This window comes from Onychostruthus taczanowskii, unplaced genomic scaffold (genome assembly GCF_017590055.1).
Source record: "Onychostruthus taczanowskii isolate IOZ18803 unplaced genomic scaffold, ASM1759005v1 scaffold99, whole genome shotgun sequence".
Classification (NCBI taxonomy): Eukaryota; Metazoa; Chordata; class Aves; order Passeriformes; family Passeridae; genus Onychostruthus; species Onychostruthus taczanowskii.
Genome location: NW_024507990.1, coordinates 221,954 through 234,578, shown reverse-complemented (window position 1 = coordinate 234,578; position 12,625 = coordinate 221,954). Strand labels below are relative to the sequence as shown.

General features: G+C 48.8%; 3 protein-coding genes across 11 annotated transcripts in view; 2 read left to right on the top strand and 1 right to left on the bottom strand.

Moving 5' to 3' along the window:
* Positions 1-3,290, top strand: part of LOC121348127 (cytochrome b-245 chaperone 1) — a 45,012-nt gene extending 41,722 nt beyond the window's left edge. For all 3 annotated transcript variants that reach the window (XM_041427343.1, XM_041427344.1, XM_041427342.1), the window contains 2 exons: positions 1,812-1,884; positions 2,788-3,290. In XM_041427343.1, the coding sequence (XP_041283277.1) occupies positions 1,812-1,859 (48 nt within the window). In that variant the 3' untranslated portion in view covers positions 1,860-1,884; positions 2,788-3,290. The remainder of the gene's footprint in view (positions 1-1,811; positions 1,885-2,787) is intronic.
* Positions 460-10,390, bottom strand: HEXD (hexosaminidase D). Its single transcript, XM_041427329.1, has 12 exons — positions 10,264-10,390; positions 9,562-9,671; positions 9,387-9,474; positions 8,575-8,739; positions 7,341-7,524; positions 6,001-6,072; positions 5,072-5,267; positions 4,337-4,419; positions 3,482-3,560; positions 3,309-3,410; positions 2,722-2,811; positions 460-1,845 (listed from the first exon to the last, which is right to left on the bottom strand). The coding sequence occupies exons 1-12, from the start codon at positions 10,327-10,329 to the stop codon at positions 1,659-1,661; spliced, it is 1,422 nt and encodes a 473-aa protein (XP_041283263.1). The 5' UTR covers positions 10,330-10,390; the 3' UTR covers positions 460-1,658.
* Positions 10,391-10,595: 205 nt separating this feature from the next.
* OGFOD3 (2-oxoglutarate and iron dependent oxygenase domain containing 3) overlaps positions 10,596-12,625 on the top strand; it is a 48,135-nt gene continuing 46,105 nt past the window's right edge. For all 7 annotated transcript variants that reach the window (XR_005954335.1, XR_005954334.1, XR_005954336.1 and 4 more), the window contains exons 1-2: positions 10,596-10,699; positions 11,007-11,410. Coding sequence is in view for 3 of the 7 variants with exons in the window: in XM_041427332.1 (XP_041283266.1) it covers positions 10,617-10,699; positions 11,007-11,410 (487 nt within the window). In the remaining 4 variants the exon portion in view is untranslated. The remainder of the gene's footprint in view (positions 10,700-11,006; positions 11,411-12,625) is intronic.

Here is a 12,625-nt window from a genome sequence, read left to right as displayed (position 1 = left end):
CTCATATTCCAGTGCTTCACAATAAATATTCCATACCTGGCATCAATGTGCAGGTCTCAGAGAAAATCCAAATATTTATAGTTGAGATCTGAGCTCAGATCTGGAGCTGTATTTATGAAGTTACACAGATACCAAAACCTCGGCTCGCTCACATAATAAATAAAAAGTGCTAGTTCTGACAGTGTCATAGATGGCTGGGAGGCAAAAATACTTCTGGAAAATGTTTAGAAATTGCCTTTTTTTTAACTTTAAAATTGCAAGTAGAATTTCAGCAAGGCCTTGTTGTGTTGTCTTTTTTTTAAAAAAAAAGTTCATTGATAAAATCAACTTTGATAACTTGTTTTGCATCGCTGTAGTATTTTGTATTGTTTTTAATTAAAATTATTAAATATGAATGGCTGTCTAAATGATTACTGGGAGCAGATCTACTGGAGGAGTTAATGAGGGGGAGGACAGAATAGAAGAGGCCCAAATACCTGCTCAGAAGTGACCCTGCTGGCACTTGCAGCAGTCCAGCTTTTATTTCCATATAAGCTGATAGATCCAATTCTCTATTGGTGAATATTTCCGTTTTCCCTCCTTTAAACCAAACCAACATGCTACACACACAAAAAGCAACACCCTTCTACAAACACTGAGTATCAAAGGTTTTATTCAAGTAAAATAAATTAAGATCCTGTGTAGTTCAAGCTATGTGACAGGTATACATAGCAACTGGTTCTTTTTAGATGAAGACCTGCATGTGCACCTGGTTACTGAGGCTCTCATGGAGTCACTTGAAGCTTGTCTTATGCTGTAGTTTTACTTTTCGTATGTTAAAATTTGTTCCAAGAAAATTTCAATACCAGTGCTCCCCAAAAAAATGTAAAGAAGAATAAATGAAGCACAGAAATAAATATTTTGAATATTGATGGTGAAGTAACATACTTAACAACTATACTTATGAATGATCTCCATTTAGTGGAGAATAATCACCAAAAGTCCCCAAAATATATTTCTATACATTATGACAAGTTTGACAGTGAAGCAGAATAAACCAGCATTTTTCCCTTATATTTAGAAGCTTTAGTCATGGCTCACACTGGGACAAACCTGGGAAGTGCAGGGTGCAGTTTGGGGTTTTACACGGCTCAGGGGTGGGGCTGGGCTGAGCTCTGGTGCTCGGCACAAGGGAAGCAGCCCCAGGTGTTCAGGCATTTCCCCTCCAAGCCCAGGTGTCACTGCCTCAGGAGCTCCCCATTCATTCCTCCTGATGGAATGAGTGCTAGGACACAGCTCAGAGCACAGCCTACAGGTGAAGGGGTTTTGGTACAGAGCATAATGACCCAAACATTTTTAAAGTATCCTAAATATTAGGGTAGAACTTTCCCAGGTCATTGTTATGTACGAAGGTTGCTACAAATCTTGAATTTGGAAGAAACTGGGTTTTTCTCCTGCCTTGTAGGAGAGTGAGCTGTGACTCCTGGATTCTGTTATGCAAGGGAGCAAACCTGACTGACAGGCAGGTGAGTTAAGGCTCAGCATGTGTTAAGACAGGAAAATTGAGCTGAAGTGTTTTATGCTAATAAATGTCTTCAGGTTACTTTTGTTTAACCACAGTTCATGCTTTTACTCTCAAGATGACAAACTCCAGCTCAAGGGCTAGTTGCTGATTTTCACTAGTCATGTTTTCCCAGGGAATGGATCAGACTAATTGCTTCATTTAAATCATCCAGCATTTCCTGCAGCTTCTGCAGGCTGGGGTGGACATTCTCCTCCATCCATTCCTCTATAGCACACTTGTGGAAAACTGGCTCCATGGCTGCTTGCAGGTCTTGCACCACAGCATTCCACTTGGAGAAGAGCCTGAGCAGAAGTGAGAAGAAGAAACAATGACATTTGCAGGTGAGCTCTGCCTCAGGGGAGGGTTGGCTTACTGGCCTTTGGAAGGGAGTACTGTCCTTAAAACCACTTTACAGGAAAAGAAGCTTCTATTACAAGAGCCCAAAGGACTTAATTTTGTTCAGAGGGCAAAAGCTTGATGCTGTTTCTCTTTAAGTTCCATTAATCTTGGCACTTTCCTCATGCCAAGACTTTTCAAGTACCAAAAAGTGAGCTCAGAAAAACACTACACACATTTTAAGTGTAACTGAAACCCACTGTGAGACTTGTTGGGAATTTAATTCTGGGTTTTATCAGAAAGAGTAGATGAGGTTGGATATTCACCTTATCACAGGAAAAAAAAAAACAACAAAAAAGAGAATAAGTATAAATGAACCTTTTAGCTGAATTGGCAAAATGTCTAGGACAAGTTCTGAAAAGCCCGTGCTGGCAGGGAGCAGGGGAAGGGCCTGGCTTTAGGCAAGCCCTGCCTGCAGTCTGGCCCAGGGGGAGCTCCTACACCAAGGCCAAGCACTGCTCAAGGTGCAGCAGGGCTGAGCCTTTTGTACTTGTTCTCAAAGTACTTGAGATCAATTCTCTACTTTTCTCAAAGAATTCATTCAACAGAAGGCAAAGATAAAATTAGAATCATAGAATGGTTTGTGTTGGAAGGGAACTGTGAAGATCATCTAGTTCCAACCCAAACATGTTGCATGAAAACATGTTATGGATACTCTGTCTGACTCCCCCTGATGTTTCTGAGATAATTCTAGAAAGAGGTAAGGCTCACAGCTCTCTGTACCTAGTGCCCAGAATATATCAGATCTTATTTCCCCTGGAGTGCAAAACAAGTGCTGTTACCTGGCTGCATCTGGCTGGAGGTGGTGCACTACGATGGGATGAATAATCTTCTTTTTCCTGTGGTAGGGGCTGAACCAGCCTGTGGCATACCTGAAAATGGATGTTGGTGGGAGCAGTGATGAAACAGCAGCAACATCTGTTTGCCACTGCCAGGGAGGCTTTAGCTGAACTCTGCACAGAGATCTGCTTAAGGAGTAAGGTTATTTCAGTCTACAGATCTTTGGAATTACCTTCTGAAAGTGTTCCTGGCAGATGATCACCTGGTATCTGCTGCAGTGGAAGTTTTATTTCAAGTTCCTTTCTTTTTTAACTACAGCGTTCAAAATTTTCATTTTAACTTTAAATAGCAGTAAAATGTAATTAAGGAAAGAACTATATGCTTCAAATAAGGCAGTATACATTATTTAGGAACTTTGCTAAAATATTTTAAATTTTGATGTAAATATTACTTTCTGCTGAGGTGTCAGTGACACCTGAAATGCAGAGCTTGATATTTAAATCACTTTTCTGGAGTTGTTTCCCACTTTGAGCTGATACAGCTCCAACACTGCTGCAGCCAGGCAGAGAATCAACAGAAACCTCATTACCTGTTCCTTTCCAGAAGTTCATCCACTGATGACTTGAGGTGGAAACTGATTTCTGTCACAAGGGTGAGGATATTGCTGCCAGGAAAGGTCCCCAGACTCGGGCTGTCCAAAGAGGATCTGTTAGTTTCTGAACTTACCACACAAGCACCTGAATTCTGCAGCTGGAATGTTACCTCATGAAAGTATCAATTTCCAGGTTAGGCATTCCCAGGAGGATTTCCACATTTTCTTTCATCTTTTCAGAATAGCCACCTGGCAGAAGACAGTGGAAATGAGTAAAGGAGCCTAAGGAACCAAAATGTTCACACAAGAGGGGTTTTCTGGAGTATTCTGCCTTGGCTTAGTAGTTCCCCTTTGGTGAGTGAAGAATTTTTGAAAAGGTGAAATGGAAATAAAAGAAGGAAAAAACACTGGTGGGTGAGAGGAGGAGCTCAGTGTCTTTGACACAGCTGTCTTGTGCAAGGTGAGCACTTCCTAGCTCTGAGCTTTCTGTTCAGGGTGCTGAATATTTCTAGTGCCTTAATTAAAAATCAGTGGATTGTGGGGGTTTATTTGAAAATAAGAAGAATATTGTTTGTAACTGCCTGAAAGAAAGCAGAAACTACAGGAGGTATTTTACCAGACAGTGTCCTCCCTAGATCCATTTTAAGAAAAACAATTAGTTAAAACAACTTTTACACATGAGCACGTTCTAAATTAAACTAAATTATGCTACTTTATATATCACTATTGTTTTAAGTAAGTTTGAAAAGCAATTCTGCATCTTAAATTTATTTCTAATATAAGCATGAAGTTTTTGACCATTTGTGTGTAAGATCACAATAAATGAAGAGGATACAATGGCTGTTTTTAAACACTTAAGCCAAGAGGCTTCTCTGCTCCCATACTGCAAATTATAATTTATTCATAATTCAGGCCATCATCAATTCAGCAAACCATCTCAAAATATAACAAGCCTGTGCTAATCTTAGGGGAAGATCACTCCTGTGCTAGGCATTATCTGACAAAGAATAAAGTTGTCATTGTACCATTCTTTATTGTCTGCAGACACACGGCCAGGGATGGAATTGCCACAGGGAGAAGCTCACACAAAACAGAGAAGTGATCATACCTACATAAGAAAACATCCATTAATTACACATTTTACTGTTAGAGCAGACTAAACAAGTGGGAAGTTTTAATATTTCAATCACTACAATTCAAAGAGCTTTAGAAACATCCATTTCTGCCTCAGAGAAGAGATCACTTTTCTCTGAAATGTGAAGTATTCCTCTTTTACTAGCAAGAACAGATGAAAACCAAATTCTCTTCTCAAGGCAAATTAGGGTCAGAAATTGGACATCAGCTCTCTGGTATTCCCTACTCCTGACTGCATAGAAATGTTTTACTCCTTCATAACTTTAACATGTGATTTCATAGTTTTTGAGTTCCCATCAGACATTCAGACTGACACACCATGCATGAAGTACAGTGTCTATGAGCAGTTCAAGGTGGCACAAAATCCATTCAAGCCTTCCAACCCAACCTGCTGCTGGTGGTGTCCCCAGAGCCATCGCTCCTGCTGGTTAGAGCTCTACAGCTACCTGCAACTCTGAAATCCACCTTCACAGTCTGGGGGTGAGGCCCAGCAGCGACAGACAGGAAGAAGTGCAGGGTGGCAATGCTCCCTTCTAAACCCCCAGCTTCCCTGTACCTCCTGGGGAGCCTTGGGTGGAAGGTTGCTCATCCGTGACCCCTGGAAGCACACAAAGGCTGCTCCTCACCTCTGCCAGCCGGTCAGCGCGATACCTTCCAGGACATCAGCAGGGCTCCTCCTGGCCACCTGCAGCCACTCCAGCTGGTTCCTGAGGTGGTGCCCAATCAGGGTGAGAGACTGATTGACTCCCGTGGCTCCCTTGAAGGCACTTGCCAGCCACACCTTGGAGAAGCCACACCTGCGGTACTTCTCTATGAGCTGCACTGCAGGGACACAAAGGGCACGCACAGGATGAGCTTTCTCCAGTTGCAGCCCCTGCCATGCTGCAGTGAAGGGAAGCACAGCTCCAGACCCAACAGGCTGCTGAGCCTCTGCAGCATCAGCAAGGATGGGGGTTTGACACCCTCTCTGAGCAGCCTTTTGAGTGCCTGTCCTCCTATTTTCATGTGTGGGTAACTGCACTCCGCTCCCTTGTCTTGCTACCACGCTAAGAGCTGTGAGATTGTAACAGGCATGCACAACATCTGACAGCTGACTGTTCTTGCAACAAAGGAATATTTGCATGAATGTTAGATGCTTGGCAGCAGCCTTAGGAGCTTCCCTCTGAATTCTATAGATGCATGAAGCCCTGAAGCTTCCTTTGCAGAGCTGTTCAGTACAGAGTTATGTGCTGCTACTGGTGTTAATACAAGGAGAATTAATGTAACAGTGCTTGTGGAAAACCTCTGAATCTCCTATCAGTGATTCCAAAGCTCTGCTGAAAAGAATTAAGCAGCCTACAATGCAAATCATTCATAGGGGAAACATAAATAGAAAAAGAAAATAAGTAATAGCAACTATGATGTGAAATCAAACAAGGGTGTCTTTATGCTATTAAGGCAATAAAAAACAATTCAATAAAACTGAATGTTCTGGTGTCCAGCTAAGGTAGGTTTCAATGACAGAATTTTGCTTTGGCTATTTTGTTTCTACACAGCTCAGCAGAGAAGTACAAACCTTTGCCCCCAATGTTGATGTCTGTTGCATAGTCCCAGATCATGAGCTGCACCAGCTGTGGCACCCCGGACTCTGAAAGGAACAGAGCTCTTCTAAATCAGGGAGAACAGCTGCTTAAATGAGAACTCAGCACAGGTTACTACAGCTAAGGCTTGTCCCTCACAGCTGAAGTGCCCCTGGGCATTTTCAGCCTGGCCAGGATTTGGCACATGCCCAGGGCCACTGTCCTCGGGCATGGTGAAACCATTAATCTGAAGCAGCAGGGACAATTTATCAGAGACCCCAGTCACCCCAAGCCCACTTCATTTTTAGCTCCTTGCATCTCTGTTACCAGCTGGATTCCGCTGGCAGAGCCCCAAGAGGAGATTTAGCTAGATTCAAATGTAACATTTACCCTTCCATTTACAGAGTGCCTGGGCTGTGTTTGCACAAAACATAGCTTTTCAAGTAAAACTAAAGATACAAATTTAGCTTTAAGTAATTTTAAAATCAACTCCTCAGCTAGTTTTAAACATGTGAAACTGACCCCTAGAGAAACTGCAGTAAATTGTGCAGAAATTCAGTATTTTAGCTCCACCACATTTTGTTTATTCTGTTATTATGGCAGTAGAGTGCACTTAGAGTGCTGTAAGGTTCTGGTGGAAACTCCAAGGGTCCCACCTGCATTATTTGGGATGATTTCCCACTATGAAAGCCTTGAATAGGTCAGTCACTGTTGGATGAGCTGCACAGTTCTTCCTGGTACCATTAAATCTGTTTACAGCAGCCATGTAAGGTGGCTCTGAAAATGCTGGAACTCCATCTGTGCTCAGACTACTCCAATTTTAGCAGTGCTTTGATATTTTTCCACAAACAAGACTTGTGATGTCAAGGTCTTGGAGCTACCCCACAATTCAGTACCAAAGTCCTCACAATTTGCACTGTGATCACAAAGATGCTCACAGGGATGCAGTTTCTCTGTGTGAGTTTGCACCACTTGGGATCAGGTGCTGCAAAGGGCAGCAATGAACATCAGAAGGTGGTGAGAGGCACAGAGATTTAGACTTGGACCACAGATGTTAATAGGTTTTTGTTTTGTTTTAATGTTGTGTTTTAATGTCTAAGGAAAGTAGAACTGATGGCAGCCACTGCAGGGTGTGCATTTTGTGATTGAAAACTAAAGTGTTCAGACTGGCCCACACTCACACAGGGCCTCTGTGGCAGCCAAGGACCGAGTGCTTCCATCCTCTAGTCAAACAAACCACACCTCAGCTCTTGCCAGATGTGTTGTTTTCATTACATTCAGCTGCCAACCAATCTGTTTTATCTGTGCAAACCTCACCCCGTGGCTGGTCACACACCTGCCAGTGTTTCCTCACTTATCCCCCTGAGCATGTCGTCCCACACGATGGGTGTCACCGTGGGGTAAGACCAGGCCAAACAAGTGGCAACTGCTTTTATGTGGGATAAGCACAGCTTCTCTGGAGTGTTGTTTTGCTGCTGCAGCCACTGCTTTGACTCCTCTCCTTGGCCAAGGTAGTAGACCTGAAACACCAAGCAAATCAGCCTGACTTCTTGTACAGAAATAAAGTGACGTAGACAATACTCAAAACCCTTCTCCAGATGTGGCCCACTGAGTGGACACATTCCAAAGCACATCCCAGTGCTGAAGACACTGCAAGCACTCCCATCAGTCTGCAGGAGACTGTGGCCATGATTACATGCATCACCTGAGGGAATTTTGCGATAGAAACTACAATATCTATATGCCATATTTGCCTTTGGAGTGTTTGTCCTTGGAAGCAGCTCTCATTATCCATTTATTCACTTCAAATCCAGCAATCCATCAGGACCTGAGGTAGGTAAAATGAGGTTCCTGTCTTGGGGGAGATCATCCAAACGTGAGTGGGGCCATGTCCAAGGGTGGCCCAGGATACTTGGGCCCATGCAGACAGTGAATTAAAATTTGCTGGTTTAGAGTAGGTTTTTTTTATTCTACATAAATAGTATTTTGTTTTATAACAGCTCCCTGTCTAGCCTTCCCACCAGTTTCAACACAACAGGACACCAAATGCTAAACTACTGTCAGTACAGTTAAGTGGTCATAATGAATTCCAGGGATCTTTGTGCCATCAGCATGGTTTTAAGAAACTATGAGAAAGAGAAGCTTGAGTCTTCTCAAGGAGACAAACTACCAAGGTAAAAAACCCAACACTTCCAACCACAGAAGGGTTTACTTTGAGTAATTTGCCCAGAACAATGAGCCAATATCTTACCAAACTTACAGGACTCCTAATGAACAGCTCTAATTGAGATCTCACTACAAACACTCACTTGACCTAACCCCAAAATCTGTTAGTTTTAAGAAGCTGCTTTCAATACTTTGATATTACACTCATATCTATGGAAATGGCAACCTGTGCTACAGGAATAATTTATTGGCAAAAAGACTTTTATACACTGGCTTGTGTGGTGTTCTCTGTCCCCGAAATCCCACCCAAACAAGGCCTGGGCACCACTGAAATGTAGAAACCTCAGCCCTTGCTGTCATTCCTCAAAAGAAAAGAAACATTCCCAGCTCAAGAGAAGTCCCACCTCATCACAGCCGATGTGAAACCACTGCAGGTTCTCGTGCAGGGCCATGACCTGGTCAATCATGGCTTTGACCAGTGCCAGTGACTCCTCCTTGTGCGGGTTCAGGGCGTTGGGCATCTCCTTCACCTCCCGCAGATGGGCAAACTCCCTGTGCTTCAGCACAAACTGCAAGGGAAAGGGGAGCTCAGGGGCAGCTGCCAGCGTCCCCAAGGCTCTGAGGGCAGGTGTCCTGCTAAACCTGGGCTTTGGCCTGGCTGAGCCCCAGGGACAGGCTGGGGGCTCAGCTGCTGCTCCACGCTGCTGGGGGGTCTCTGGCCATGAAGCACCTCACAGGGTGGGTGAAGGAAACAGGGAGGTCGCTGCAGTGTGACCCTGATGTCAATTCCTGCAGCTGGCAGAGCTGGATAACCAGAGCACTGGGACTTGGATTGGAAAATTCCAGCAGAGAATCCCAGAATGGGTCAGGCTGGAAGGCAGCACCGTAGCTCATCTGGTCCCACCTCCCTGCTCCAGCAGGGCCAGGGTTGTGTCCAGAGGGCTCTGGAATATCCCTAGGAGGAAGACTCCACACCCTGTCTGGACAACTTGCTCAGGGCCTGGTCACTGCACATGGAAAGAAGTTCTGCCTCATGTTCAGGTGGAACTTCCTGAAGTTCCAGTGCTCCAGATATCACCAGGGCTGAGCAGAGGGGCAGGATCACTCCCTGCCCAGCTTCCAATGCTCTTCCTACTGCACCCCCAGATCCCACCAGCCTTGCTGCCCGCCGGACACTGCTGGCTCAGCACACCCCCTCTCACCCAGCCCAGCTCACCTCCATGTGCCCGAAGCTCTGCACCAGCGGCACCACGTCCAGGCCCTGCGCCCGCGCCCAGCCCAGCAGCGCCTGGAGCTCCTCAGGGCTGCGGGAGAGCGACCGTCAGTGCCCGCTGGGCACGGCCCGGGGCGCCTGCGGGCACCCAGGGCTGCCTGAGGGGACGTGCTGCTACCTGTAGGCGTGGGGGGCCTGCAGCACCTCCAGCGGCCCCGTGTACGGGAAGGTGTCCTCATACTCCAGCAGCAGCCCCGTGGCACCCAGCGAGCGGAGCAGCGGCAGCAGCTGAGGGAGGGAGAGGGGGATGCAGCTGGGCTGTGAGCAGTGCCACCACCCTGTGCCCTGTCACCTGCAGCAGGTGTATCCCTCACCTGAGCCCAGTACATCTTTCACCTGTGCCAGGGACATTCTTCACCCATACCAGGTACACCCCTCACCTGAGCCCAACACATCCCTTACTTGTGCCAGATACGTCCCTCACCTGCTCCAGGCACATCCCTCACCTCCCTCAGATGCACCCCTTACCTGCTCCAGGCACATCCCTCACCTCCCTCAGGCTCAACCCTCACCTGCTCCAGGTGCATTCCTCACCTCCCTCAGGTTCACCCCTCACCTCTCTCAGGCTCACCCCTCACCTGCCCCAGGCACATCCCTCACGTCCCTCAGGTGCACCTCTCACCAGCCCCAGGCACATCCCTCATCTCCCTCAGGTTCACCCCTCATCTCTCTCAGTCTCATCCCTCAATTCCCTCAGGCTCACCCCTCACCTGCTCCAGGCACATCCCTCACCTCCCTCAGCTTCACGCCTCACCTGCTCCAGACACATCCCTCATCTCCCTCAGGTCCACCCCTCATCTCCCTCAGGTTCGCCCCTCACCTGCTCCAGGTACTGCACGCGCGGCGCGGCGCCCTTCAGGTCCAGGTGCACCAGGCGCCGCCACATGCTCTGGTCTCGATTGCTTTGGCCTGTTGCCGTGGCGCCCCTGCACACCCCGCCCGGCCGCACCCCCCTGTCCCTGCCCCGCTGTCCCGGCGCTGCCCGCCCGCGCCCTGCTGTCCCGGTGTCCCGTTGTCCCCTTGTCCCCCTGTCCCTCTGTCCCGGTGCGCCCCTCCCGGCTCTGCGCTGGATCCTTCCACTCGCTCTCGCAGCCGAGCGCGTTCCCCAGTCAGGCAGGCCGGCAGGCCAGGGCGAGGCGCGCCGAGCGCATCGCTCGAGGCGGAGGAGGCGCGATGGCTCCGCAGCGGCGGGCGCTGCCCCGCGGCCCCGAGAGCGCCGGGCCGGGGCCGGGCCGCGGAGCCCGCCGGCACAGCAGGTACCAGCGCGGGGCCCTGGCCGTCACCTCCTGCCCGCTGTCCCGGGGGCGGTGGAGCCCAGGCCCGGCGGCACTGCGGCTCCCGGGGGTGCCCTGGTGGGGAGGCGGTCACGCAGCGCCGGGCCCGGGAGCGGGAGGGATCCGTGTGTTGGTAACGCGTGTGTTCGGCTCCGACCCGGGCGGGATCCGTGTGTTGGTAACGCGTGTGTTCTGCTCCGACCCGGGGTCCCGCGGGCCCGGGGCTCTCCGGTATCGGCCAGGGCCGTCCCTCCCCGCTCACGGGGCCCGTTCTGTGCTCTCTCGGCAGCTCCAGGAAGGGCAGATTCCAGCAGGATCCCCGAGGAAAGTGGCTGAAAGCAGCGATCCTCCTCCTCCTCTCCGCCGCGGCCGGCGGCGGCCTCGTGGTCTGGAGCCGCCTCCGCGGCCGGGATGAGATCCCTGAGGGTGGAATCCCCTCGGATGGGCTCACCGAGGGTGGAATCCCCTCGGATGGGCTCACCGAGGGTGGAATCCCCTCGGATGGGCTCACCGAGGGTGGAATCCCCTCGGATGGGCTCACCGAGGGTGGAATCCCCTCGGATGGGCTCACCGAGGGTGGAATCCCCTCGGATGGGCTCACCGAGGTGCTGGCACATCGCAGCGACACCCTGCAGCAGCGGTTCGTGGAGGTGCCCTGCTCGGAGGACTACGAGAGCCACCGGCGCTTTGCAGGTACCGGGCCGGGCAGGGCCAGCTTGGCCGCTGCCTGGGCTCCAGACTCGGGCTGCAAAACTGCCGTGTTTGCAGCAAACTCCTGGTCACTGTCTTTTGCCTAAAGCCCCAAATGTTCGTGGCCCTCGGGCCAGCCCAGAAATTGACTCTGAGAGGTTTGTTTCCCTTCTGAAACTGCTCTGCAAGGGCTCTGTGAAATAAACCTTCTGCTAAGTCTGTTTCTGGTTTGTTTCCGTGCTCTCTTGACTCCTGGGTGAGTTTGCTGCTGCTCAGGACCGTACAGGGTATGGAGTGGCACTGATGCAGGACACTGTCTGTGCCACCAGCGTCTGGAGACCGCACAAGTGCCAGCTTTGGACACATATTCTGAGATCTGTGTCTGCCATTGGCTTTGGGGGGGTGCCTGCAAAGCACTTTTCTGTCTTTGTGTCTTTCTGCTGAACCTCTTTTCTGTCAAATTGTTATCTGTTCCCCCTGGCACTTATTTCTTTGAAGTGTTGAGGTTGGTTCTTCAAGAGACGTGGAAGATTTTAATTTTCTCTGACAAAGAGCAGTGAGAGTCTGACTTGCAGCTTCCATGAATGAGCAGTGCTGATGTTCTCTTTCAGATTTGCAAAGTGTGTTGTGATGAACATTTTTAGTTGGTACAGCTGCCAGAGAGCAGCTCTGCCGTTGGTTTTTGACAGTATGTCTGGCTGTGCATTGACTGATAAGCTGTTGAATCTAAAAAAACCAACTTCTGAGTTAGTTTTTAGCCAAATTGGTGATTGCATCTGCCTCATGATGTGGCTGAGAAAACGCTGACACGAAGCTGGAGGCTGGAAGAAACTGCTGTGAGCTGAGGAAGAACAAAGGTGATCAAAGGGCTGGAGAACCCATCCTGTAAGGAAAACCTCAGGGAGCTGGGTGTCCTTTCCCTGGAGAAGGCTCAGGGAAAACACACTGCAGTATTCCAGTGCTTAAAGGGAAGCTACAGAGGACAGGAGCTCTGCCCTTGTAAGGAGCTGCACAGAGAAGACAAGGCACAGTGGGTGCAGGTTGCATTGGGCAAGGTTTCGTCTTGATATAAAAAAAATTTACAGAGAGACCACTCAGCCACAGGAACAACCTGCCCAGGGGTGCTGTGCAGCCCCTCTGACTGAGGGTTTCCAGGCTGTGACTGAGCACTGTGCTAGATAATCTTATATCCAGGCTCTGGACCACAAAAACCTGAAC

Coding starts and splice junctions, on each gene's coding strand:
- HEXD (XM_041427329.1), bottom strand. CDS start 10,329: ATGTGGCGGCGCCTGGTGCACCTGGACCTGAAGGGCGCCGCGCCGCGC. Junction 6,073..7,340: donor AAGTGAGGAAACACTGGCAG/GTGTGTGACCAG, acceptor TGTTCCTTTCAG/AGTCCGGGGTGCCACAGCTG. Junction 3,561..4,336: donor TCTGCAGACAATAAAGAATG/GTACAATGACAA, acceptor GTCTTCTGCCAG/GTGGCTATTCTGAAAAGATG.